This window comes from Oryzias latipes, chromosome 17 (genome assembly GCF_053564925.1).
Source record: "Oryzias latipes strain Hd-rR chromosome 17, Olatipes_Hd-rR_3.1".
Lineage (NCBI taxonomy): Eukaryota > Metazoa > Chordata > Actinopteri > Beloniformes > Adrianichthyidae > Oryzias > Oryzias latipes.
The window spans coordinates 36171850-36195608 of record NC_136253.1 but is presented as its reverse complement, the minus strand read 5'-3'; the positions used below and the strand labels follow the sequence as shown (position 1 = coordinate 36195608).

The 23759-nt window shown below is 45.3% G+C and overlaps 1 protein-coding gene and 1 long non-coding RNA gene across 5 annotated transcripts in view; one reads left to right on the top strand and one right to left on the bottom strand.

Moving 5' to 3' along the window:
* ntng1b (netrin g1b) overlaps nucleotides 1-22824 on the top strand; it is a 54389-nt gene extending 31565 nt beyond the window's left edge. For 3 of the 4 annotated variants that reach the window (XM_023965377.2, XM_020700186.3, XM_078935427.1), the window contains 4 exons: nucleotides 9587-9759; nucleotides 13512-13538; nucleotides 14143-14187; nucleotides 19610-22824. In XM_023965377.2, coding sequence (XP_023821145.1) covers nucleotides 9587-9759; nucleotides 13512-13538; nucleotides 14143-14187; nucleotides 19610-19848 — 484 coding nt within the window. In that variant the 3' untranslated portion in view covers nucleotides 19849-22824. The remainder of the gene's footprint in view (nucleotides 1-9586; nucleotides 9760-13511; nucleotides 13539-14142; nucleotides 14188-19609) is intronic. The other variant, XM_020700187.3, reaches the window with a different exon arrangement.
* LOC144986869 (uncharacterized) lies at nucleotides 17605-18169 on the bottom strand. The gene is made up of 2 exons (XR_013650735.1): nucleotides 17908-18169; nucleotides 17605-17822 (listed from the first exon to the last, which is right to left on the bottom strand). It is a non-coding gene; the product is annotated as an uncharacterized LOC144986869 (long non-coding RNA).
* Nucleotides 22825-23759: the final 935 nt, after the last annotated feature.

Below are 23759 nucleotides of genomic sequence, written 5' to 3'. Positions count from 1 at the left end.
AGGGTAGGGCGCACATAATTTGCTTGATGCTACACCTCTGAGAATGACAGAACAGCTCACGAAATGACAAGAACAAACCTAATCGAACTCCTTAATGCTGACAGAGCTCCCTGTAATGGGCTGGGTGAGAAAAATGTCAGTCCACCTGAACCGTGAAGATGTTTCTGTGACTGCGGAGCCGGCTGTCGTCGTGCTTAATCATGACACAAAAAATAACAGGAAACAGACCCAAAGTCCCCCAAACATCTGTAACATCAGTTCAGGAAGTCCATTCTCTGGCCATGATGAGGTTCTACTGAAGGATAAGAAGAGATATCTTCCTTATTTCGGTTCTAATAGGTGTGAACAGGACTGTGTTTGTGTGGCAGAACTTTTCATTTACTGCAGAAAACGTCAAACATGCTTTGCTGCGTTCTTCAGAAACCAACATCTAAAAACAGAAAAGGCACATTTCCAACACCTTCCTGCCGACATCACCGCGACTTCCTGCCTGCTCATCAGTCTTTAAGGAAATCAGTGACTCTCCCAGAGGGTTTGTCTTCCTGTCCATCCAAAACCTCTGCTACTGAACTTCAGCGTGTTCTGTAAAGCTGCGTGGAATAAACCATCCATCCAATCATCTATCCATCCATCCATCCATCCATCCATCCATCCATCCAATCATCTATCCATCCATCCATCCATCCATCCAATCATCTATCCATACATCCATTCATCCATCCACTCTGTGGCGATTGGCGATACGGTAGTTGCTCTCCTTGGTGCGCAGGAGAGCAGCCCTGGTCTGACGCCAGATGCGCTGGCATCTTTGCAGATGGTGTTGGACCAAGAGCACTGCCAAATTGAGTTCCTGTGATGGAAACAGGGGTGGTGAGTATCCAAGGGAGGCCACAAACGGAGACACCCCTGTGGCCGAAAATGGGTGATTATTGTGGGCATACTCAATTCACACCAGGTGATTCGACCAGTCAGAAGTGTCTTGAGCTGCCAGGCAACAGAGTGCCGCTTCCAGCTCTCCGCTTGAACATTGGACTGGGGATGGTAACCTGAAGTGATACTGACAGTTTCTCCCAAGGCAGAGCAGAACGCCTTCCACACCTGGGAGATGAATTGTGGAACGTGGTCAGACACCGTATCAGTTCCATGGTGATGAAACACGTGACTGTTGGCCGTTTCTGTGGCTGTGGGCAGCTGGGGAAGGGGAATGAAGTAAGCTGACTTGGAGAATCTATTAATAACTGTGAATATAACAGAGTTGCCTTGGGAGGGAGGCAGTCCAGTGACGAAATCCACTGCAATGTGGGACCATGGATGACTGGGAGTGGATAGAGGATGGAGGAGTCCTGAGGGGGGAGAGTTGGATGACTTAGAACGTGCACAGGTAGTACAAGCAGCAATATACTCCCGCACGTCTTTTTCCATAGACGGCCAGAAAAAACGTCTACGGAGAAGGCCAACGGTTCTGTGGACTCCGCCATGGAATTAAAAATGGGGGATGTATGCCCCCAGGTAGGAACAGCTGATCTAAGAGATGATGGTACAGAGTTCCGGTTGGGACATGGTGCATGATTAGGTTCCTCACCTTGTGCCTGAAGGACCCTGGTTTCAATGTCCCAGGTGAGGTTACCTATTATGCAGGTGGATGGTATGATGGTGGTGTTGGAATGGGTCTCAGAGGGATTGTATTTGTGGGAAAGAGCGTCCGGTTTGATGTTGCGACTGCCTGGTCTGTAGGTGATAGTGAAGTCGAACCGGTCAAAGAAGAGACACAGACATGCTTGACGGGAGTTGAGTCTCTTAGCCATGCGTAGGTGGGCAAATTCTTATGGGATGTCCAAATGATGAACGGTTGCAGCGGCCCCTCCAGCCAATGGCACCACTCCTCCAAGGCGAGCTTAATCGCCAGCAGTTCTCGATTTCCCACATCGTAATTTTGTTCTGCTGGGGATAGTTGACGGGGGAAGAAAAGCACAAGGTTTGAGCTTGCCTGAAGATTCCTCCCTCTGCGAGAGGACTGCTCCTACTCCAGTGTCGGAGGCGTCGACTTCCATGATGAATTGTTTATTAGGGTCCGGCTGAATGAGAATGCGGGCTGTGACTAAGAGTTCTTTAAGATTTTCAAAAGCCACTTGGGCATCAGGGTTCCATTTAAATGTTTTGACGATGGATGTGAGTTGGGTTAAAGGCGAACTGCTGTAATTTCTGATGAAGCGACGGTAAAAGTTGGCGAATCCCAAAAACTGTTGCAGTTTCTTATGAATGTCAGGAGGCTCCCATTTGATGACAGCTTCTGTCTTAGCTGGATCAGGTCAAATGCGACCCGCCTCAATGATGTAACCCAGGAAAGAGATAGTGGAGACATGAAATTCACATTTTTCTGATTTGACGTAGAGTTGATTTTCTAAAAGCCTCTCCAGGACAAGGCGGACGTGGTTTTCATGTTGAACAGGATTTTGAGAGTAAATGAGGATGTCATCCAGGTAAACGAACACAAAACGGTTGTGGAAGTCTCTGAGAACATTGTTAACGAGTCTCTGGAAAACAGCGGGGGCGTTGGTCTGGCCAAAGGGCATCACGAGATATTCATAGTGGCCTAAGGGTGTATTGAAGGCTGTTTTCCATTCGTCTCCTTCTTTAATACGAACAAGGTGATCTAATTTGGAAAAAAGACAGGCGTCTTGGACTGAATCGAAATTGGAGCTAATAAGTGGGAGTGAGTATTCGTCCTTAACGGTGATTTGATTTAATTGGCGATAGTCAATGCAAGGGCGTAAGAACTTGTCTTTCTTCTCGATAAAAAAGAAACCCGCCCCCACGGAAGTGCCCAGAGGAAAGTTCCTCCTGGATGTAACTTTCCATAGCTGCTTTCTCAGGACCGGATAAAATGAATAGTCTACCCTTGGTAGGGTAGCACCGTTGAGAAGATCTATGGAACAATCATAGGGTCTATGAGGTGGTAAAGCACCAGTTAAACCTTGCAGAAAACGGATTTCAGGTGGGAACCTTAGAAAGGTTAACATTCTCCGAAGTGCTAGACTGGAGTCAATTAGTCATACAGAAAGTACTCCAATAAGTTATGCGTTGGTGTGCCTAATCAAATTGAGGATAATGTAACTTGAGCCAGGAAAACCCCAGAATAATGAGAGGATTGCGTGATAAAGAATTGCATGCATTCTCTGTGGTTAACTGACGTAATACGGAGTATAGGTTTTGTGCGATGGGTTATACGTGCGAGGTGCTGACCTCCTAATCCCGCAGCCTCGATAGGGGAATCCAGAGGTTCAGTGGGCAGAGAAAGTTCCGTGACTAGATGGCGATCAATTAAGCTTTGTTCAGTACCAGAATCAATCAGGGCTTGAAAATCAAAAATCTCCGACAGCAAATTTTGACAGGAACAAATAAAACGATTTCTGTAGACCATACAGAGTCACCCGCCCGCGGCCTGGGGGGTTCTGATGTTAAAATGCAACGCACATTGTGCTAATAGGTGACCATTGTTACTGCAGTAGAAGAAAGAACCTTTCTCTCTCCGTTTTTGACGTTCTTCCATAGTTAGCTTAGAATGTCCGATCTGCATAGGCTCCTCCGTAATATTGCAGAAATGATTAAAGAGGTGAATTTAAAGTTGGGGTGCGAAGAGTGATGTTAGGTGGTTGCTTACGAGTTAGATGGTTACAGTCAGCTTGTGGTTCCTTGAGAGTGACATCCGAACGGAGAGCTGCCAAGAATGATCTTCGAAAAAGTGAGCTTCAGGTTGTGAACAAAGGTGGTCCTTAATGGCCTCATTAAGGGACTAGTAGAAAATTCCCCTTACTGCCTGATCAGGCTAACCTGCTTCCACCGCCAAAATTTGAAAGTCTATAACATGATCACTGAGTGATCGATTGCTTTGCTTGAGACTCAGCAATCGTTGGGTGGCTTCTTCCTGCTTGCGTGGCTGGTCAAAAACCAATCAGAATTCCCCTATGAACCGGTCAAATGGCAGGTGAGAAATGGGGTTGGCAGCTAGAAATGCTTGAGCCCAATGCAGGGCTTTGTTTCTGAGAGAATTAGTGTGTCGTGGGTCCCTCCAGGAAATAAAGGCAGAGCAGCCAAGCTGAGAGTGTTCTTTCTTTAATTCAAGAACCTGAGCACTACAACTGGTCCGCGAAGGGCCACATCAACATATGACACCCTCCAACACTCTCTCATTTCCTGTTACACTTCCTTTTAAATAATAAGCCCCTCCTACTGGGCGTTGCTCTTCATTAAACCAAAGAAAACAAACAGTCTTACATTGTTTAGCAAGACATAAGTAAACACAGAATTAAGCAGTGTGGGTACAGCCACCAGCTGTTGGTGCCGCACTGTCACATAATGGTTAGAGTGATTTAGCTGTGATCAGTTTGATAGTAGCTGGTAACTTGTTGAAAGATTAATTGACATTGCAGAAGGAAAACTCCACAAGCTTTAACATCACCAAAAAAAATGTTCTGGCTGGAGGCGGAAGTTCTTCGGTGATGTAGCGGAAGCGGAGGTGGTCGTGTTGCCTGAAGGCAGAGGCGAAGCTGCAACTGTGGGATTAGAGAATCGTCCCGTTAGTCCCATAAGGGTTTGCGTCATCAAGACCTCGGAAAAGGTCCTGTTGCGCCAAGGCCATTTCAGTTAGCGTGTCGGCTTGACGGCCCAGAATGATTCCCTGCTGGGATACAGTGAAGCAGAGACCTTCCGGGTCAGCTGGGTCAGGAGTTTTGTCAGTTCGTTCTGTCATGACTTGCTATGCGAGACAGACCCAGACGCTGGAGCCCGGAAGGAAACACAGGAGATTAAGATGGTGAGTAATGAGTTTATTTTCCTGGACGAGGATCCAAAGGTGAGTTTGTTGAAGAAGCGCTGGCGATGCGCCGATATTGGTTTGGTTAGCGGAGGTCTTGGCGTGGCTGGAAATCGTGGCTTGGCTGGAGCGTGGCATGGATCAGACAGCTCTTGGGAATACTCAGGGGGTCTATGGTCCATAAGGGGCAACGAACTGGTGATGAAAGCTGAAGCTGGATCTCCTTAAGAAGGCTGGTAGTGGAGGAGGTGAGTGTCCACAGCTGATCTCAATAAGAAGGCAGAGCAGAGAGGGGAGGGGGAGGAGAGACTGCCAGAGGCACCATGACAAATTCTTCCAGTATTTTATCTGGTGACTTTTATTTACTTTTATTTGTCTTTTTTAGCATAGCGATGACATTTTGGGTTTTATGCCGCGTGTGGATCAGCTGTTTTAACAAACCTCCACAGTTTTACCTTCTGATATTTAGAAACCTTTATTGGTGCGGTGTCCACTTTAGGAGGTCAGACCTGTTTTTAATGCATAAACTATGCTCACATAACAGGTGGATAGAAATGTATTCATAGTTACAGAGAACAAGCATCACAACATCACAACCTTGAGAGCCAAACTGCTTAGTGAAGCTGAGGAAGCTGCGCTTTCTGCATTTATATCTGTCAGTTATGCTCTGCCGTCTTACATGTATTATGCATCATATTAGTCGCTCAGACTCTGCTTTAGGTGGAAGAAGTGATTGTTGAGGATACTTTTGTTTTCTTCTTAAACCAGTCTGACCTTTTTGGTTTGAGTTCCGCTTGAGATCTGCTTTGGTTAACCTGGTGCATCACTGATCATCAAACTCATCCTGACTCTTCTTGTACACAGAAATACTTGACCTTTGTTTATGATTATCAGAGCAGTCATGTGATGCCGATGTTTCGTCGAAGACTCGGTCACACAACTGATGACCTCATGACGGCATCCAACAGATGGATCATTCATTTGATTGAATGAAAATAGTCAGTTTAATATTAAGGTTCAGAGACAAAGAAGACATGTTTCTACCCAAATTCCAAACAAAGGGGGCGTCACCCTGGGCTTTAGGGGGCTGGTCCAACGTCCATGTCCAGAGGATTAAAGGAGCCTGAAAACCAAAGACACATCAATCAACAGAACTGTCAGACCAGATCGGTTGTGACCCGGGTCAACAGTGACCAACACTGGTGATGTTTACCCACAGGGTTCTGGTGGAAACCGGACCACTGTTGGTGTAAGACGGGAGAAGAGGAAGACGTGATCTTCAGCAGAGACAAGGAAAGGGAAGGACCTTGAGAAGATTAAATGACTTTATTCATCCCACGATGGGGAAATTCACTTATCTGTGGCAGCAAAATCAACATTCATAAGGAACAGAAAAAAAAGGAAGGAGCTGAAGGAGCTGGTCAGCGCCTCTACAGTTTGGTGCAGGGGGTGGGAGGGGTTATCCATGATGGATGTTAGCTTAGCCAACATCCTCCTGTCCCCCACCTCCTCCATGGACTCTAGTGTGCAGCCCAGGACAGAGCCGGCCTTCCTAACCAGTTTGTTAAGCCTCCTAATGTCTCTGCCTGTACCGCCCCCCGCCCACCACACAACTCCATAAAGGACCACAAACTCAATGTCTAAACCCTGGATGTGTGTGGACCAGCTCCTTCATTTGACAGGAGAACATGACGGACAGAAGAAGGACGGTTCAGATGGAAGGAGAGAGCAGAGGAGGAGAGAAGGATGGGTTGGATCAGAAGCTTCTGGAGGTGAGGAGAGGGTCAGAGAGGAAGTCTGAAGAGCGAAGGTGAAGGTGTGATGGGGAATGTGGTCAGGCCCCCCATGAGATCCAGCGGGGAGAGACATGTGGATGAGGAAACAGGGGTGAGGCAGTGATTGACAGGGGATGCTGGACTGTTTCTAACTGTAAAGTCCTGTGAGCTGCTCACAGCCTGAAAAACACTTATCAAAAAGATTTGATTTGAAAGATCTGATCACTTTCTCACTGTGCAGAGAAACGTTTCCACTGGAGCGGACTCCTGACGGATCCTACTCCTACTCTTCCCTCATTTTCCTTCATTCTTAGCAGCTGAAAAGATGAAGTTTCACTTCCTGTGTTTTTCTCTTGTAAACTGTTGCTGCTGTGGTGTAGCGGGCGTCCCTGCTGTCCAGTAATCAGGAGGAGCAGGATAAATCAGACATGGCAGCTCAACACGGTGCCGTTTTTACAGACGGCAGTGATGAGGTCATTCTATAGTTATGAAGGAAAAAACATGAAACTGTCCATCATCACTCACCAAAGGCTGAATACGATTTGAAGTCTGGACTGGTTCTGATTTACCAACAAATGTGTATAACGGTTGATTCCTGCAGAAATCCACGGCGTGTCCATTTGCTGTGGGCACAGTCTGGCGGTTTCCTTTAAAATCCCAGCCACTCGTGTGAAAACAGGTTTTCCTTCAGATAAAACTTCCTTAAATGTTTACGTCTGATTTACAAAAGGCTCGGTGAGCATCTTTAGTGACCTTTTTTTTTTTAAAGGATTCTCACATTTCCAGAAGACGATGCCGGCAACAAGGCTATCCTTGAACCCCCCCCAGTCCAGATTCTGACCAGCATCCCAACCATTTGGTCTGGTTGTTAATTAAGTGGAAGGTCAAATCTCATCTCTTTTGCCCTCAGGGAGCTGCTGCTGTCTGCATGCTGGAGAAAATGCAGCAGGTCATTAATTTTATGGAGCAGGGACTTTAACTGGTTCAAAAGGTAAGGACTGGGGGGAATTCCTGTAAAAGCTGCTGATGTGAAAGGAGACCAGAACTTAGCCTCGTTCATTCCATGAGTAACCATCAGAGGCCTGTAGTGCCGTCTTTAGGCTACATCGCAGACCAACCCTGCCTTCTGAGTGTCCCGACCAGGTTTAGTCCGGGTCCACCGACAGCAGGAACGGGGCTGTCAGTGGTGTTCAGTAGAAACGTAGATGCTGTTAGAACGAGACAGAAGGGGACCTGAACACGTCCAGAACAACAAGATTTAAAGAGAAGAGCTGTTTGATGAGAAACCTTCAGTGTCTTTGTCTACGAGAATAACCAACACCACATTTATGGAAATGAAAAGGAGTTAATTAAAACAACAGTTGATAACCAGAACTGGCTTAACACAGAGCTACAGGTTTGTATTCAGCTACAATCAATTCAGACAAAGACTCTTTGACCCAAAATGTGCTTTGATACATGGAAAATTATGCAGAAATTTTTAACGAACACACAAAAAACACGCAAACTTTCCAGTTTGTTACATTTTATATTTCTTGCAGAAAATCCAAAACTTTTTTTTTGAGAAGTGCAAAGAAAACCCCAACAGCTGTATTTCTGTCTGTAAAAAATAAACTGCATCCACTGCTGCCTGTGTTAACACTTTAGAAATGGACGATTCTACCTTTTTGCAGTAAATCAATTTTTCTTGTCAGGTTAATGTTCAGCTCTTTCTGATCAGCACATTTAAAAATGTTACTGTGTGAAGTCTGAGACCATCACCTCTGCCTCCTGCTCACCCCCCCACCACCACCACCACCACCAAAGGCTTTGTAGTCTGAGGTTTCTGGGAATTAGAGTCAGAGGAACCAAACCAAAACTCCGCCTTTCTTAGTTTAGTCTTCACACTTTAATAGGAACACATCAAAGCCAAAATACTGAAAAATTAAAGATTATGATTCAACCTGGAGAAATCGTTTCACAAATATTTAGCATGAATCCATCTGAGAGAGTTGTGCTACTGTGATGAACAGAAGCAGTTTGATGCAGAGGTTGATTTGACGGCTTTTCCTCTGTTTACTCACGTTTTTTTCCCGCTGAAGTTCATCAGCAGCTCAGACTAGGACACGCCTTCCCGTTTTCCCCACAGTTATCGATCACTGATGGGAGATGTCACGGGAAGGCCAGGAAGTCAATTAGGATGGATCCATTTCAACTTCTGCTGTCATTTCTGGGTCTCATGTTCTAACCACAGATCCCCAGCTAAAACAGGAGAAATCTTTCCTCTGAAGCACTTTGTAAAAACAAACATGTTCATGATGTGGAGCCATTAGCTGGCCACGCCTCTGGGGAGCTTTCAGATCAACCACCTCCTACATCGCCAGAGGCCGAGGTCACAAACTGTAACCTTTAACCCCCTGGCATTAAACCAGATATGGAGGATTTTATTTAAAATCTGGCTATAGGAAAGTATCTCCTGCAGACACGCTCAGCTGGAGTTGATGCGTGCGAGTGTGATGGTTCACTCCCTGTGTTCTGTCAGAAGCATCGGTTCAGTCTGAAAAACCAACCCCAGAATCCTGATTTCTGGATTCTTTTTAAGCAACACAAGTCTAAATTTCAGGAAAAAAGGATAAATCCAAAAAGCCTCTGCCTGTCTTTAGTCTATCATATCTCTTCCAGGTCCTGTTTGTGTCCAATTAGGGAATCTGACAAAGTGCCTTTCATTTTGTTCTCAGAGTGGTAAAAGGAGCTTGGCCGCATCGCTCTTCTCTCCACGGGCTCTGCGACAAATGAGGCCTTGTGTTCTTAGAGGACAGCATAATGAAGCTTTGAGGAGGCGTGATCCAAGTCAGATAACCCGCCAGGATTTCCATTTTTGCTGTCAAAACATGTTGAAAGACATAAATAGACTTAGCCGCCAGGGCAGACTGCATTTCCTCTTCAAAAGGTATTGATTCAACGGGAGCAGGAGGGTGCGCGTTGATGTGTGCCTTTTGTCCCTGTGCCTTTGTCTCAGGTGCAAGTGCAACCTGCACGCCAACAGCTGCGTGTTCGACAAAGGGAAGCTGGGATGTGAATGTGAGCACAACACCACGGGCCCAGACTGCAGCCGCTGTAAGAAGCATTACCACGGACGAGCCTGGAGCGTCGGCTCCTACCTCCCAATACCCAAAGGAACCGCCAATATATGTAAGTAAAAGCTCCTTCTAGTGTTCTGTGGACACCAGCCAGTCCGCAGGAACAGAGCACAGCTTTCCCCCGATGCTTCTCGGTTCACGTCAACAGCCAGACGCCATAAATCAACCCGTTTCTGGGATGATTCTGACCACAATGTTGACAGATTTTCATTTCTTAGAAAAACTACTGGACGTTTAAAGAGCGTTTTCACTGAGGCTGTTTGTTTTCTACTAAGACGAGCTGGACGGCCATCAGGCTCAGCCGAGGACGACCGAAAACAGACTTCCAATCGGATTTTGTGTTTAATCGTCAGTTGGGTTGTGGAGCAGCAGTTAGTCTGAACCGGAGTCAGACTGACAAACACACACCACCCGCCAGTCATTTCAACAGAACAGCAGGGGGGCCATTCCAGAAGGCCCGTTTAAACTATCCTGACTTTAACCCTGAACTCTGGCTGAAATCCACCTGAACTTGCTTACTCTGGGTATGTCGGTTCCCAAAGACCGGATATAAGTTGGTGTAATTACGCCTCACTTGGTAACCCTGGGTTAATGCTCGTGCACAGCAGGTACACAAAGACATTCTCAATGGATCGCCGATTTCTGGCGTCACCATGGAAACGCGAGAAAAAAAGAGAGCGCTATACTTCAGTGAGAAGGAGTCTGAGATTTTAATGACGGCGTATGAAGATTAGACGACCATCAAAAAAGTAACACGGCTGCATCATCAGCAAAAGAAAGAGTTTCTGCTTGGAGAAAAAGAACAGACAAAGTAAACGCACGAGTTTCTGATCTTATTTCTATTTTCATTGTGATGCATGTTTATATAAATTATCTAACTTAAATTAATTCAGTTGGTAACAAGTAATTGAGTTCAATTTATTCATCCTAATTTCTTACTTCTATCCAACTCAATATTTTTATACAACTCAAATTTACATATTTATCTAACTAAATGTAATTTTACTCCAATTAAATTAAAGTTTTTCCATCTTAATTTATTGTACTTCTTGAACTCTCATGTCTAAATTTGAGGCTGCAGATATTCTCATTTTTAGAACTAAAATAAATGAAACAACACGGATTAAAATCATGTAACCATTTACCATATCTCTGAATCTATCATTACACATCTTCACAGGGTGCTATATAAACTCATCCTCCTCTCCCTCCCTCTCACTCATGGTGCAGAAAGAATTAAACATAGGACAAATAACTCGGCAAAACACAGTAAAACAGGTAAAGAACTAAACACATTTGGTCAAAAACCCACACTTGAACCCAAATCCGTCCAGACAGGCAAAGGGAATGGTATCCCACAATTCCTAGCGGTGCCGATCTAACAGCAGCACCAAAGTTGCACCTACTTTATTGAATTAATTTAAATGAAAGTAAAATAACTGTCTGATAACTACGTGTTATTTTTAAGCTGACTTAACAAAAAAGAAAATGATTTATCTTAACTGAAGCAAATAATGAAGTTAGATCAAAGTAAAAAGTTTCTCTTTCCAACATCCATACGTGGTCTTATCACCCTCTCATGGTGGAAAAAGTATTATCTGAGCTTCTTCATCCACTAAATCATCTTCAAATGGACACGTCATGCTGCTTCACCTCTCTGAAAACAAACTAACCTTCAACTAAACCTGCTCCAGACCAGGTTATGTTCAGAGCATGAGTTGCTATGGCAACTTGACCTACCCTGAAACATACCTCCATTTCTGGAACCGAAAGCTGAGGTTATCAACTTCCTTAGCCTCAAACTTACCGTGATAACTAGCATAACCTGTTTTCTGGAACACCCCCCAGCTGTCAATCAGTCTAATGGTGGAGATTTAACTGAATGACAACAAAACACTTAAACACAACCATTTAAACTTACACACACACTCACACACTGACACCAACAAATACACACGGATTTAGCATACTAAACATGAGACCCTGAACACAGACACAAAAATATATACACACGAAAAATGATCGCAACCTCAGACACTTGCACACAATCGCACACACAGATTGAGCCAGATTCGCAAACACACCCACACACCAATGCAGATTTACGCACAAAAACAGACACACGTGCACAAAAACACTCACAAATACAGAAAACCTGCATACCCAGACACGCACTCACACACACACATCCTGCAGACACACAAAGAAGCACAAACAGCCAAATTCCAACATGTGAAGCAGAGATTTTCCGTCTGTTTCTGAATCAAAGTCCACTAAGGTCCTGAGGGTCGCGGATCTGCTCACAGAAATGTTTGCAGTTTTTATACTGCATAGATTGTTTTCATTGGCTGCAGCCCCTCAGGTGTGTAACAGCTGTGAGTCAAAGTGGGGCGAAAAGGGCTTTATTATTGTAATTATTATAATCTGGGGCGGGACACATTTATTTAATCCACGCCACCGGCTGGAAGGTTCAAAAAGGTTTGGTGTAAAGGCTGGTCCTGCCCACAGGAACCTCTGCTGTCCCGCTCTGGGATGGGCTGCAGCAGCTTGACTCCAGAAACATTTCATTTCTCCTCATCCGCTGATTCTCCAGGATCATTTTTGTCTGGAGCATTTTCTTCTCGTTTTGCTTCGTTCTGGATGAATCCGAGGATTCTCCATGAGTGTGCGTTCCCTGGGTTTGTGTGTTTGTACACAGCTTTGTGTGTGTTTGGAGTGTTTTTGTGAGGAAGGCTGTGAACTCTGGAGATATTGCTGGATTTACCTCTGCGCCTCTGTTGTGTTATGAGCTCAGTCAGATTGACAGGACGTTATTAAAAAACCAACACTTGGACGCCTCTGCACCGGACTGACGAAACCAAGCGCTGGCCCTATCAAAGTAATATTGCTGCTTGTTTGTCTGTGGCATAAAATGCAATAATAATGAACATGGAAGTGACGCAGCAATATTAGTCCCCCAGGTGTTGGAAGAACTCACCTTTGGATTCTTCTTATTTCTCTCATGAGCCAAGCTTGGGCTGCAGAACCTGCTGTAAAAACATTAAACACAGTCCTCCTGAAATGACCAAAGTATCCTTTGTTTTAGCAATCTGTCAGCAGTGTTTCCCTTTTTCCTGAAGGTGGTTCATCACAGAGACTGCGTGTACCCTCTTACCCTCAGATACGACCTTCATGACCCAACATTAGAGCCTGATGCATGTAGAGACGATAGCTGAGAGATTCACTTGAAAACAAATCTAAGAAATTCTCTCCAGGAAATAAGAATCACTTCATAAAAGACGTTGACAGTTCCCTTTATGTGATGAGCATCATCACATAAAAACTGTTGGCAAATTAAAGGGAACCTGAAACTCACGTGGAGGTTCAAAGATGCAAAAGACTGACGATCGCCCGCTGCAAAGACGCTGAACCATGGAACCAGACAGGGACAGAAAGACCAGACTGTGACGCACGACTCAGGGAGAGGAGCTGGCTTATGCACGCTCCTGCCATCACTAAAAGAAGACTCTACTGCTTTATTATTTTCAGTCATCGCTATGGTAACAGTGAGGAAATGTCAGCACGTTACACCTTAAACCCACTTTATTCTGAAAGATCAAAGACATCCTTTATGTCACTTCCTGCAGACGCTCTTTAAATCCCAAACTGCCATGGCTGCATTTAAATGCTGCTAATATGAACAGAACCAAAGGACAAAGCAAGAATAAAACGTGAACTCTGGGGTTTCTCAGTAGCAGCAGTGAACTGAAGTGTGCAGCATCTGAACGAGCCGACAGTAAAACTGTGTTTCTGCTCTTTCCACAGGCATTCCCAGCATGAACGGACCAGTGCGTAAGTCTTTAACCTCACCGGCTGGCATGCTCTGTGATGTTCCTCAGTAACAACTGACTGTCCACCAGTCCAACAGGAGAAACAAAGTTCACCACCAGTTCCATCTGCAGACCCTCTGGGTTTCATTTGAGATTGTAGGAAATGAGGACCAGAAAACATTTCAGTCACAGCAGAAACCAGGCAAAAAAATACTAAAAAGTGACTTTGTTTACTTGAACTGTTGGTTCAAACACTGCTGCAGGAGCCATGCATGCTGTGTGCTTGTGTTTCAACAACAGAGGAACGTTGTGCTCCACACATTCAAGTCTCTGCAACAAACCCACACAAGCACAAATATGAGCCCAGAGCAAAAAGTCCTTTATGAAGGCGCGATTCCAGCCGAGCATCACTGTGCATGTTGATGCCTGAAGGTGACTCCTCACTCTGAATAACAAAAGCCAGGCTTCGTCATTTCAGCTGCATGCAGCGCTTCACTTCTGCATCTGTGACACCTTCAGTAGATCAGGCCAGAAAAACCGTTTGCACTTTGACCCCTGCTCTAAAACCCACAGTACGAGTTCTGCAAAAACACAGACTAATTGTAATCTCTCCCATTTTTACCCAGATCGAGCAAATGCTTCGTCTCTCGGTGTTGTAAATCGTAACAAAGGTAGGCCTGCAGGCTCTAACTTCAGCATATTCACTGATGCCAAAGTAACTGTTTGTTTGGAAAATAGGATTTTAGAAATCATGTTTTCTGCTGTTCAGCAGACATGCTGAGAGACTGGGCCACACGAGGCCACAGCCCTCTGACCTCCGATTGTCTCCTTGTTTTAAAAACCCAGAATGCACCATTCCTGCCTTCTGTACCAGGTTATTGAGAGAGATAGGGGAGCAGAGAAGGAAGGAAAGATGAGGCTTCAGAAGGGTTACATAGATATGTTGGTATGCAGCGATCTCCTGATCATCTTAAAGAGCAGACCTGCCGTGTGGAGAGCATGAAGGTCCTGCTTTACCACCAGCAGAAAAAATCAAGGAAAACATTTCCGTCATCAGGAGGAGCTTTAATGGAGAGCTTTGCTTTCTGGCTCAGCTCTCTCTTCACCACAACGGACCGGTACAGCGACCGCATAATGGCAGAGGCTGTTCTAATCTGCCGGTCTTTCTACCGCTCTGATCTTCCCTCATTCCTGAACAACTACTCCACCTGGGGCAGGAGCACTCCACCCACCCAGAGAGGGCTAACTAGCTGGGAACCACGGCCTTAGCGGTGCTCACTCTCATCCCAGCCGTAAACCGCCCCAAATGCACGCTGGAGATGCTGGCTCCATGAAGCCAACAGGACAGCATCATCTGCAAAGAGCAGACAGGAAATCCTATGGTCCCCAACCAGACTCACCCTATTCATAGAGCGCCCTCTACAGGACGCCAAGGGGGATGCGGTCAAACGCCTTCTCCAAATCCACAGAACACAACTGGACTGGATGAGTAAACTGGTCCACCGCTCTGCCAGCAGGACGGAAACCGCACTGTTGTTCCTGGATCACAGGTTTGACCATCAGCTGGACTTTCCTCTCCAGGACTCTGGATTCGACTTTCAGGCTGAGGAACCTGATTCCCCGATAGCAGAAACACACCCCCGTTCCGGGAAAGAAGGTGGTGGTGAACAGCCCCCAGACTCCCCAGCCTCTGCTTCCTCAGCAGACGGCGGGTCATTGGGGTTCAGGAGAGCCCTCCACCGCCCGACAACATCTCCAGTTGAAGTCAACGGTTCCACGCCACCACCACGCTGCCTGAATGGACGTTTGATAACGACCAGCACAGATGTTAGGAATCAACTCAACTGGAATTTCTGAAATGGTTTTAAAAAAGTGACCTAAATGCTACAATCGACAGGAAGTGGTGAAACTATTGCTGACTTTTTTAAATATTAAAGTTCAGCACTAGAAAACGTCGTCTTTTATACAGTTTAAAGGCAAGAATTCCAAGTTTTTTTTCTGATTCTGGTCTAAATGAATTTTCCAGTCTCTGTTTTTCTATACCGAGTCAGTTTAACTGGAAGCTGGTTAGAATCCTTTGAAATGTTTAAACCCCAGAATTCTGACAGACAAGTCAGAGCTTCAGCTTTCAGTCATGGTTTCTGCCACTGTCAGCACACCGATGGCTTCAGTTCAGCTTCATTTATTTATCCCAATATCACAACACAGCTGCATCAAAGGGCTTCACACCAATAACTGTAGAAAAACATAGAATCAGTCATAAAATATGAACAGCTGACAGCTAGACTAGACAGACCCTGGACATCCATTCAATTCAATTCAATTTTATTTGTATAGCCCAAAATCACAACAACAGTCGTCTCGATGGGCTTCGAAGTAAAACATGAAATCAAAAGGATCACGAATACAAAGAGTTCAATAGAAAAATACTAAAATGAACTAACAAACTGACTAAGCTATACTGGCATCCCTGCCCTTAGACCCCCCTTCGCGGTAAGGAAAAACTCCCAAAAAAACCGGATTCCGGAAAAAACGAAGAAACAACGAAGAAAAAACATCCATCCCTGCCCTCAGACCCTCGTGTTGAACCCCACAGCTGGAATCAGGACGTAATGACGAAGCCTGCATGATAATATGATCAGGAGGCTCTGCTGGCTCATCTTTCAGATTGATCCGGTGTAATTAAACCGCACTGGTTCATGTCAGAGTTTATAATTAGAAGATTCTATATGCGGCATTATGGTTTCTCCAAGGTGCTGCTGAGTGAAGCTACCGGAAAGCTAAAGACAAGCACAGGACTCTCCGGCATAGGAAACTGAGACAGGTTAACAGAATATACACTAATCTTTAACACAAAAATGTTACTAAAATGTTAAAAGAGACAGACACCTTAAATACGACTAATGGAGAGGTCACAAACAATTCCTGCAGCTGAGGTGCACATTTCCAGACTCTGGACAAGGTCCTGATACCTGTGGGGTGGCGGCTGACGCCCGTCCGTCATGGGAAAGCCACAGACTCCGGTGCCATCTAGCGTGTCACGGACACACGATGAGGTGGCTCCAAAGTCCAAATGCACCGAATCCACAACATGCAAGCAGCATCCAGAATGGAGATTTCCAAACACGGCACCTATAAACACATGTAGATTCAACACATTACCAAACATGACATCCTAGGTGGACGGCAGACCGGAGCAGCACCAGAAGCCTGTGGTCCGGCCTGCCATTCTGGCCAGACTATGCAGCCATCCAGCATCTGATGCTGCAATCAGGGCCCTCATCAGCATTGCTGGGGGGCGTTTGGTGCTACCCTCAGCTAGAAAGCCCTGTGCTGAGCAGCATTTGCAGCCGGACTCTGCTTACAGGCAGCTTGAGGCTGAGCAGCAGGCTGGCGCTGAACTCTGACGCAGGGAAACTGCTTTCATAAAGCCGCTGCAGGTGAGCAGCTGCTGCGTACAGGTGGAATGCTTCTACAGAGTGGCAGTTCACCTGACAGGTATAGTTCAGGTTTATTCATTTCAAGCAATAACTAAAGAAAAAGACAAAAAACAAATTATCAAATCAATTTTGCACACGCGAAGTGAATTTAATGCCGCCTCTGTTGTGAATGATTTAATTTTCCCCATAATCGGTTTTCCAGATCCATTTAATGTTAATGCTTTCAGTCCTAGTCTAGATCATCATTTAGATATTGCTTATTGATTAATATCAGGTGAAAATATTTCACTATTGCAGAATTAAAATACATCACAATATAAATGTAGGAACAATTTAAAAAACATTACACAGGCCACACCCTTAATGGTTTGTGGGAAATTAAGTCATGTTGTGGTTCTTAAAAAATCTTCATTTTCAAACAGATGCTGCTGTTTCTGCAGGATCTTCTCATTTTGAGTCATCAGTAAAACCTCAATGCAAAATCAGCTTTCCTGGGGGGGGGGGGGGGCATTGTCAGGATACTTTGCATCCATATTCTCCACTCCCCCCCTTAACATAGAATGGTAAAGAATGACAGGAGAAGTGGCGCCAAGCCTCGAGTTATGCTGACGTTTCTCCTTTGAGGTTTTGGCTCAAACAAGACAAAAATAACTGAATAAATAAATGTTTTATTTTATTCATTTACAATAAATGTAAATGTGAGGACACTAATGACAATGACTGCAACAAAAATGCAGCAGGAAGTCACCCGAGGAGCTCAGTGGTAACAGACCCATCCATCCAGCAGGTAGCCCACATTTAAAACTCCTTCCCTCCGTTGCATCAGCCGCTTGTCCTCTCTGCTGAGGAGAATTTTCTTCCTGTTGCTTCATTCAGCACCAAGCCAGAGGATGAAGCTGTCAAACAGTTCAGGGGAAAATGTCACATCTGACAGAGGTGTGAGGAACAAACCTCTGTTTCCTCTTTCAGTCCAGGAGTAAAGCGAAGCAGAAAAGCTGAATGAACTTCATCTGTGCAACATGAAGGAGAGGACTTGACATCCAGTGCAGCCAAACATCAGTGTGACCCAGACCAGACCTTTAACACTTTAGATGCATCAAAATAAAGAGGAATCCCTTCAAAACAGACAGATGGCACAGAATGTTCAGACGACGCTTTAGGATAATCACAAAAAGCCGGGAATGAAAACATTTTTCTAAAACCGACATTTTCAGCAAAACCACGACAATGCAGAAGACCTGGCATTAAAGAACTAAAAACCAGACACGTCTAGAGGCTGAGGATGGACATGGAACCGCTGTGGATAATCATCAACATGGACCCGGAGTCACTGACAGGAAACAACTCGACACAAAACACGAACACTGAGAAATAAAAGAACAAACCACAACACATAAGGAGGTAACGTAAGGCCACAGCCCTACAGGCCACCTCCTGCAGGAACAGCCTCACTGCACTGGCCTGCTCTGGTCTGCTCTGGTCTGTACTGGTCTGATCTAGTCTGCTCTGGTCTGACCTGGTCTGTACTGGTCTGATCTAGTCTGCTCTGATCTGGTCTGTACTGGTACGATCTAGTCTGCTCTGGTCTGACCTGGTCTGTACTGGTACAATCTGGTCTATTCTGGGCTGATCTAGTCTGCTCTGATCTGATCTGGTCTGATCTGCTCTGATCTGCTCTGGTCTGATCTGGTCCAAATGTCTCACAGTCATGGCCTTACATCCAGAGGCAAAAAATGAGACAAACTCCATAGTTGCCGAGTGATTCAAAAACTGGTTTATTAAATTGTTCTCAGTGGTTCTGTAACATCTGGATCCTCCAGAATATGCTGGAGCGCCTTGGTACCAACAGCGAGGTCCAAATGGGATACCTCTGTGTTCCTTGTTCTGTTGGAGAACCTCAGGAACGTGCAGAAACTTCATGATTACCGCCTGGATGTTCATGACTGTCTGTAAAATGATAGACGACAGCAAAAATGAGATATTTAGCTTAAAAACCCACCGTGAGCTCTTTTCTTCATGCTCAGATCTGTGTGAGAGGGAAACGGGGAAATCTGAAATCAGGTTTGGTATTAGAAATGATTATGGTTTGGGGTTTATTCTGATTAATGCATCCCATCACTAACAAAGCAAAAATGTAATTACTATTCATGCAGGGAGAGTTTTCCAATGACTGGAGTCTTTCTGGAAATGAAAGCTCCCAGATTTCCCCCTAAAACAGCAGAAGAGCTCAGAGCTTTGACGGAAAGAAAACAGGAATATCCACCAACTGAATCATTTCCCTCTAAAGCAGGAAGGAAGAAAGACAGTCGGATTCCTTCAGAAACTCGTCTCGATGCAGATGAGACGTTTGATTTTTTTAGCTCATCTGTTTGTTAAAAGGCTGAATGCAAAAATCAAAGAGCAGCAAAAGGTAAATGACCAGGAAAGGCTGATTAGCATATCAAAGGTTGTGTTGGTTTGATGGCCGCGGGCGTTTGTGCGGCGTTCGCTCTGGCGGGGGAGAAGGGCGTCGTCACAAACCTCCGCCTCTCTCTGATTCGGATTCAGTTCTGCCGCTCTGTGCTGAGCTTTGTGGAAACGTCTCTGTGACGCAAAGAAAGGTTTAGGGAACATGTGACTGATGACCCCTGCCCTCTCCGTTTGTCCTCTGCAGCTCGCGTCTGCGACAACGCCATGCTGCGCTGTCAGAACGGCGGCACGTGCCACCACCATCAGCGCTGCCACTGTGCCCCCGGCTTCACCGGCGTCCTGTGTGAGAGGGCCCGCTGCCAGGGGCCTGGAGAGTGCGAGGACCAGCGGTCTGGACAGCCGCCGCTCCGTCGTTTCTTCATCAGCCATCCTCTCATCCTGACTGTGGCGGCGCTGTCGCTCCCTGTGGTTCCTGTGTGCTGAGCAGCCAGAACCAAACCTAGAACTGAACCCTCAACCCCACAGGCGTGAGCGGGGAGGAACAGCGCTCAGCATCGCTATAAATAAGTCTGTATATTCCTCCCTGGTGGGTGGTGTCTACACCGATTCCTTTTTGACCCGTGAGAACGCCGTTGCTTAGAGAACCTGAAGCTCCACCAGAGACTTACACTTTAAGTCTTTACATCAGACTTTACATCTTTTCCTCATCCCTCCCTTCCCCTGCTTTAGTCCGCCTGGTGTTCCTCTGATGAAGGGTTCTGCAGAACCTGCTGTACTATCTAGTAGTCTTCTAAGGCCTTGAAATCTGGCTTCAGCTCAGTTATAGGGAGAAAAAAGTTCTGTTATGTATTTAAATGAGTATGTATGTATGTATGTATGTGTGTGTGTGTCTCTGTATGTGTGTGTGTGTGTCTGTATGTATGTATGTGTGTGTGTATTGTATGTATGTATGTATGTGTGTATGTGTGTGTGTGTGTATGTATGTATGTATGTATGTTTGTATGTATGTATGTATGTATGTATGTATGTATGTATGTATGTGTGTGTGTCTCTGTATGTGTGTGTGTGTGTCTGTATGTATGTATGTGTGTGTGTATTGTATGTATGTGTGTATGTGTGTGTATGTGTATGTATGTATGTATGTATGTATGTATGTATGTATGTATGTATTTGTGTGTGTATGTATGTGTGTATGTATGTGTGTGTGTCTGTATGTGTGTGTGTATGTATGTGTGTGGTAGGAATGTATTTGTGTTACTTTGTATATCATGGGGGTTTTCAGGATGATGCTAAAGAAACAAAGAAAGATGGTTTGTGTTTTTTTGATACAGCTAGTCTGTCCTGTAGCTGATGTGGAGCATGGGAGTGGAAGTATCATGATTTGTTTCTGTGACACAGAGCTGCTGTCAGGCGTTCACGTGCACACTCACACAGCTCACTCCCACCAGAGCCCAAAACAGACACAAGCCTTCATCTCTGAACATCAGCATCTTGTTCTGTAGTGACAGCGTTTTACAGAAGCTGTGTGGAATAAACGTGTTTATTGTTTGTCGATAAATCCATGAAACAGCTGCATGTCACCTGAAGAAGATTCAGAACAACTGCAGCATCATTGGCTGATAAGAACACGTCTGTCCAAGCAGTCACAGTGTTGAGATCCAAATGAGGAAGAATCCAAGGTGTCCTCAGCCCAAATCCCATCAATTTTATGTAAATGGAACCAGCTGAGGGAACGTGCGACGGCTGCAAAGGTTGTGCAGCTCAGCCTGTGATCACAGTTAATCCTCAAATCAAATGGAAGGAGGAGGTTTTCTGAGCGAGGTCTGCTGAAAGCCGTCGACCTGCTGAGGGAGCCGCACAGAGCTGCCTGTTCTGGAAGCCCGCCGGAGTTCATGGAGGATCAATGGAAATGCCGGAGTCCCGGCCCCCCAGCTCAGAAACCAAACGCAGATTCACTTCAGTCGTGAGGACGTCGTGAAACCTTTAGCTGGTGTTTCATTGAAGTGCCTCTCCTGAAATGACAATGTCCACCACTGACTCTCTGTTTCTGCTAAACAAAGGTTTTGCCCAGGGGTGGGCAAACTGCGGCCCGCGGGGTGGATCCGGCCCGCCTCCATGTTTGGTCCGGCCCACTGAACAATATCAGAGACCCATGTTGTTGTTTTTATCTGCCCATATTATCAAGACATGACATTTTTTCCCCCCTCCTGCAGTCTGAGATCCAACCTGAAACCCTCTAAAATCTGTTAAACAGAACAGAAGACAGTCTCCTCTTTCTACGTCACAGTCCCGGTTTAGCTCATTATTTCTGAGCGATCATGCTGCTTTTTTAAACAGCACTCTGTTCTATGTCCTGATTGGCTGGAGACCCTGTCAATCAATCTCCTCCGTGTCTCCTGTACAGCAACGTCGAGCTCTTCAGATCAGAAATCTGTGCTGATCAGATCTTTGTTTTCATTCTAAGATCCTTGACTTAATTTCTATGAAGGTTTGAGAATTTAAACCAGAGAAAGTGTGAAAATGTTCATGTCTGTGTGAGAAAAGTTTAGGTAGTGAGGAGTTTTCCTGCCATAAACGTCTGTAATCAGACTCCGTGGATTTCACCGATCACGGTTATTTTTAGAAAGTAACTCCTGCAATAAACGAGGGACTCAGTACTGGTGAAAAGGTAACACAGAAATATGATTAGCTGCAGCAGACGACACAGAAATGAGCTTTTTACTGGATGAGAAACAGACGTGCAGGACACAGCTGCTCAGTTTTAGAGCAAACTGAGGAGCTGCAGCCTCAAAGTCTTTATGAGGATTATGACGGCAGAGGATCCACTACTTATTGGTTTTCTTTTTAATATATCAGTATATATTTTCCTGACTTTTTGTCGTTGAAAATCACAGTTATTTGGCCATTTTTTATTTCATAAAAAGTGTTATTTATTTTATAATCAAACTTCATTATAGGACAATAAAAGAAAGATCAAAGACGTTTAAAGAAACAGACTTATTGTGGCCCTCAGTAGAAAGAGTGGGGGCCCCGCTCTAGCATCCATGTGGTGTTTTTCATTCTTACAATCATTCAAACTCCGCATGAACGCAGCATTTCTCTAAGTGTTACATGAGGTACATCAGGCCTTTGGTGCAATTGGCTCCAAAGTGAGAACAAAAGTTTTGACCTAAAAACTCTAAAATGTTCTGTTTTAAAATATAAATTTCAATCCAAATGTTTTCATCTACATTCCGTCCGGCCTGTCTATCCAATTTTATAACCCTATGTGGCCTGCCAGTCAAAATAATTGCCCACCCCTGTTTTAGCCCGTGCACCGTGCTTTCAGACATCTGTGTGTGTGTGTGTGTGTGTGTGTGCATGTGTGTGTGTTGGAATCATGTCAGAGTGGGGCTCCCTCCTGTCAGCTCCTCTTTCAGCTGCTTTTGAATCTGTTGTGAATAAAGTTTTTTTGGTTTGTTTGTTTGTTTGTTTGTTGTCATGGAGCAGACAGCCTGTCTTCTTCTGCCGTAGACATGCTTCACTCCGGCTCCTTATGGAGTCCGCTAGAGCCAACGGTTTCAGACTGAAGGTCGCAGCTTTCCAATGAAACTGGCGGTTTTGTGATCTTCCGTCTTTGAAAATGCAAACATCATAAAAACTACTTTGGTGGATTGAAGGAGAAACGGTCAGTAGTTGTTAAACGACAGAGAAACCCTGCAGAAAACAGTCCTGCATCCTGTGGAGGAGGTGGATGGGTGGGGGGTGGAGGAGGCGTGTCAGGCCCAGCCGGCGTCATGAGCAGCATAACAAAGTAGATTGGATGAAAACGGGCCGGCAGTCGTCTCACATGGACGTCATTTCTGCCTGGTTAACCCCTTCATTCACAGGAGGGGGGGCTTTGAGGACTTATATCTGAGGACATGGGGGCTCAGTGAGGCTCTCTGCACCACAAACAGCTGATCTGCCAATCAAGAAGCTGCTTCCAGTCAGTCAGAACCAGCACGTCTGTTTGCTGGAAGCGGGTCACTGTGGAGAACCTCTCGTGTTCCAGAACCTTCAGGAGCAGGATTTCCACTCTGCTCCAGTTTCAGCTGTCAGCGAATGAGAGAGAGGCGGCTTCTCACGGAGAGCTGCACTTTTTCTGGAGGCTTCCTTTGAGCAGCACGCCACTCGCACTGAGCGCTGCCTGCTGCTGGGAAACCAAAGTTTGTTTTTAAAGCACTTTTTTACCCATCAGGTTTTTTATAAAAGTTTCTTACCCTGTCACAGAGTTCTGCAGACATTTCCAAGGAGAGGATGAGCCGGAATAATTCCTGAATTTGGATCAAGACAATCACTTTAGGAAACTAATCTGCAGCACAAAAATGAAGTTCATGAATCCACGCAGTAAATCACAGGAAAGGTTCCTTCCT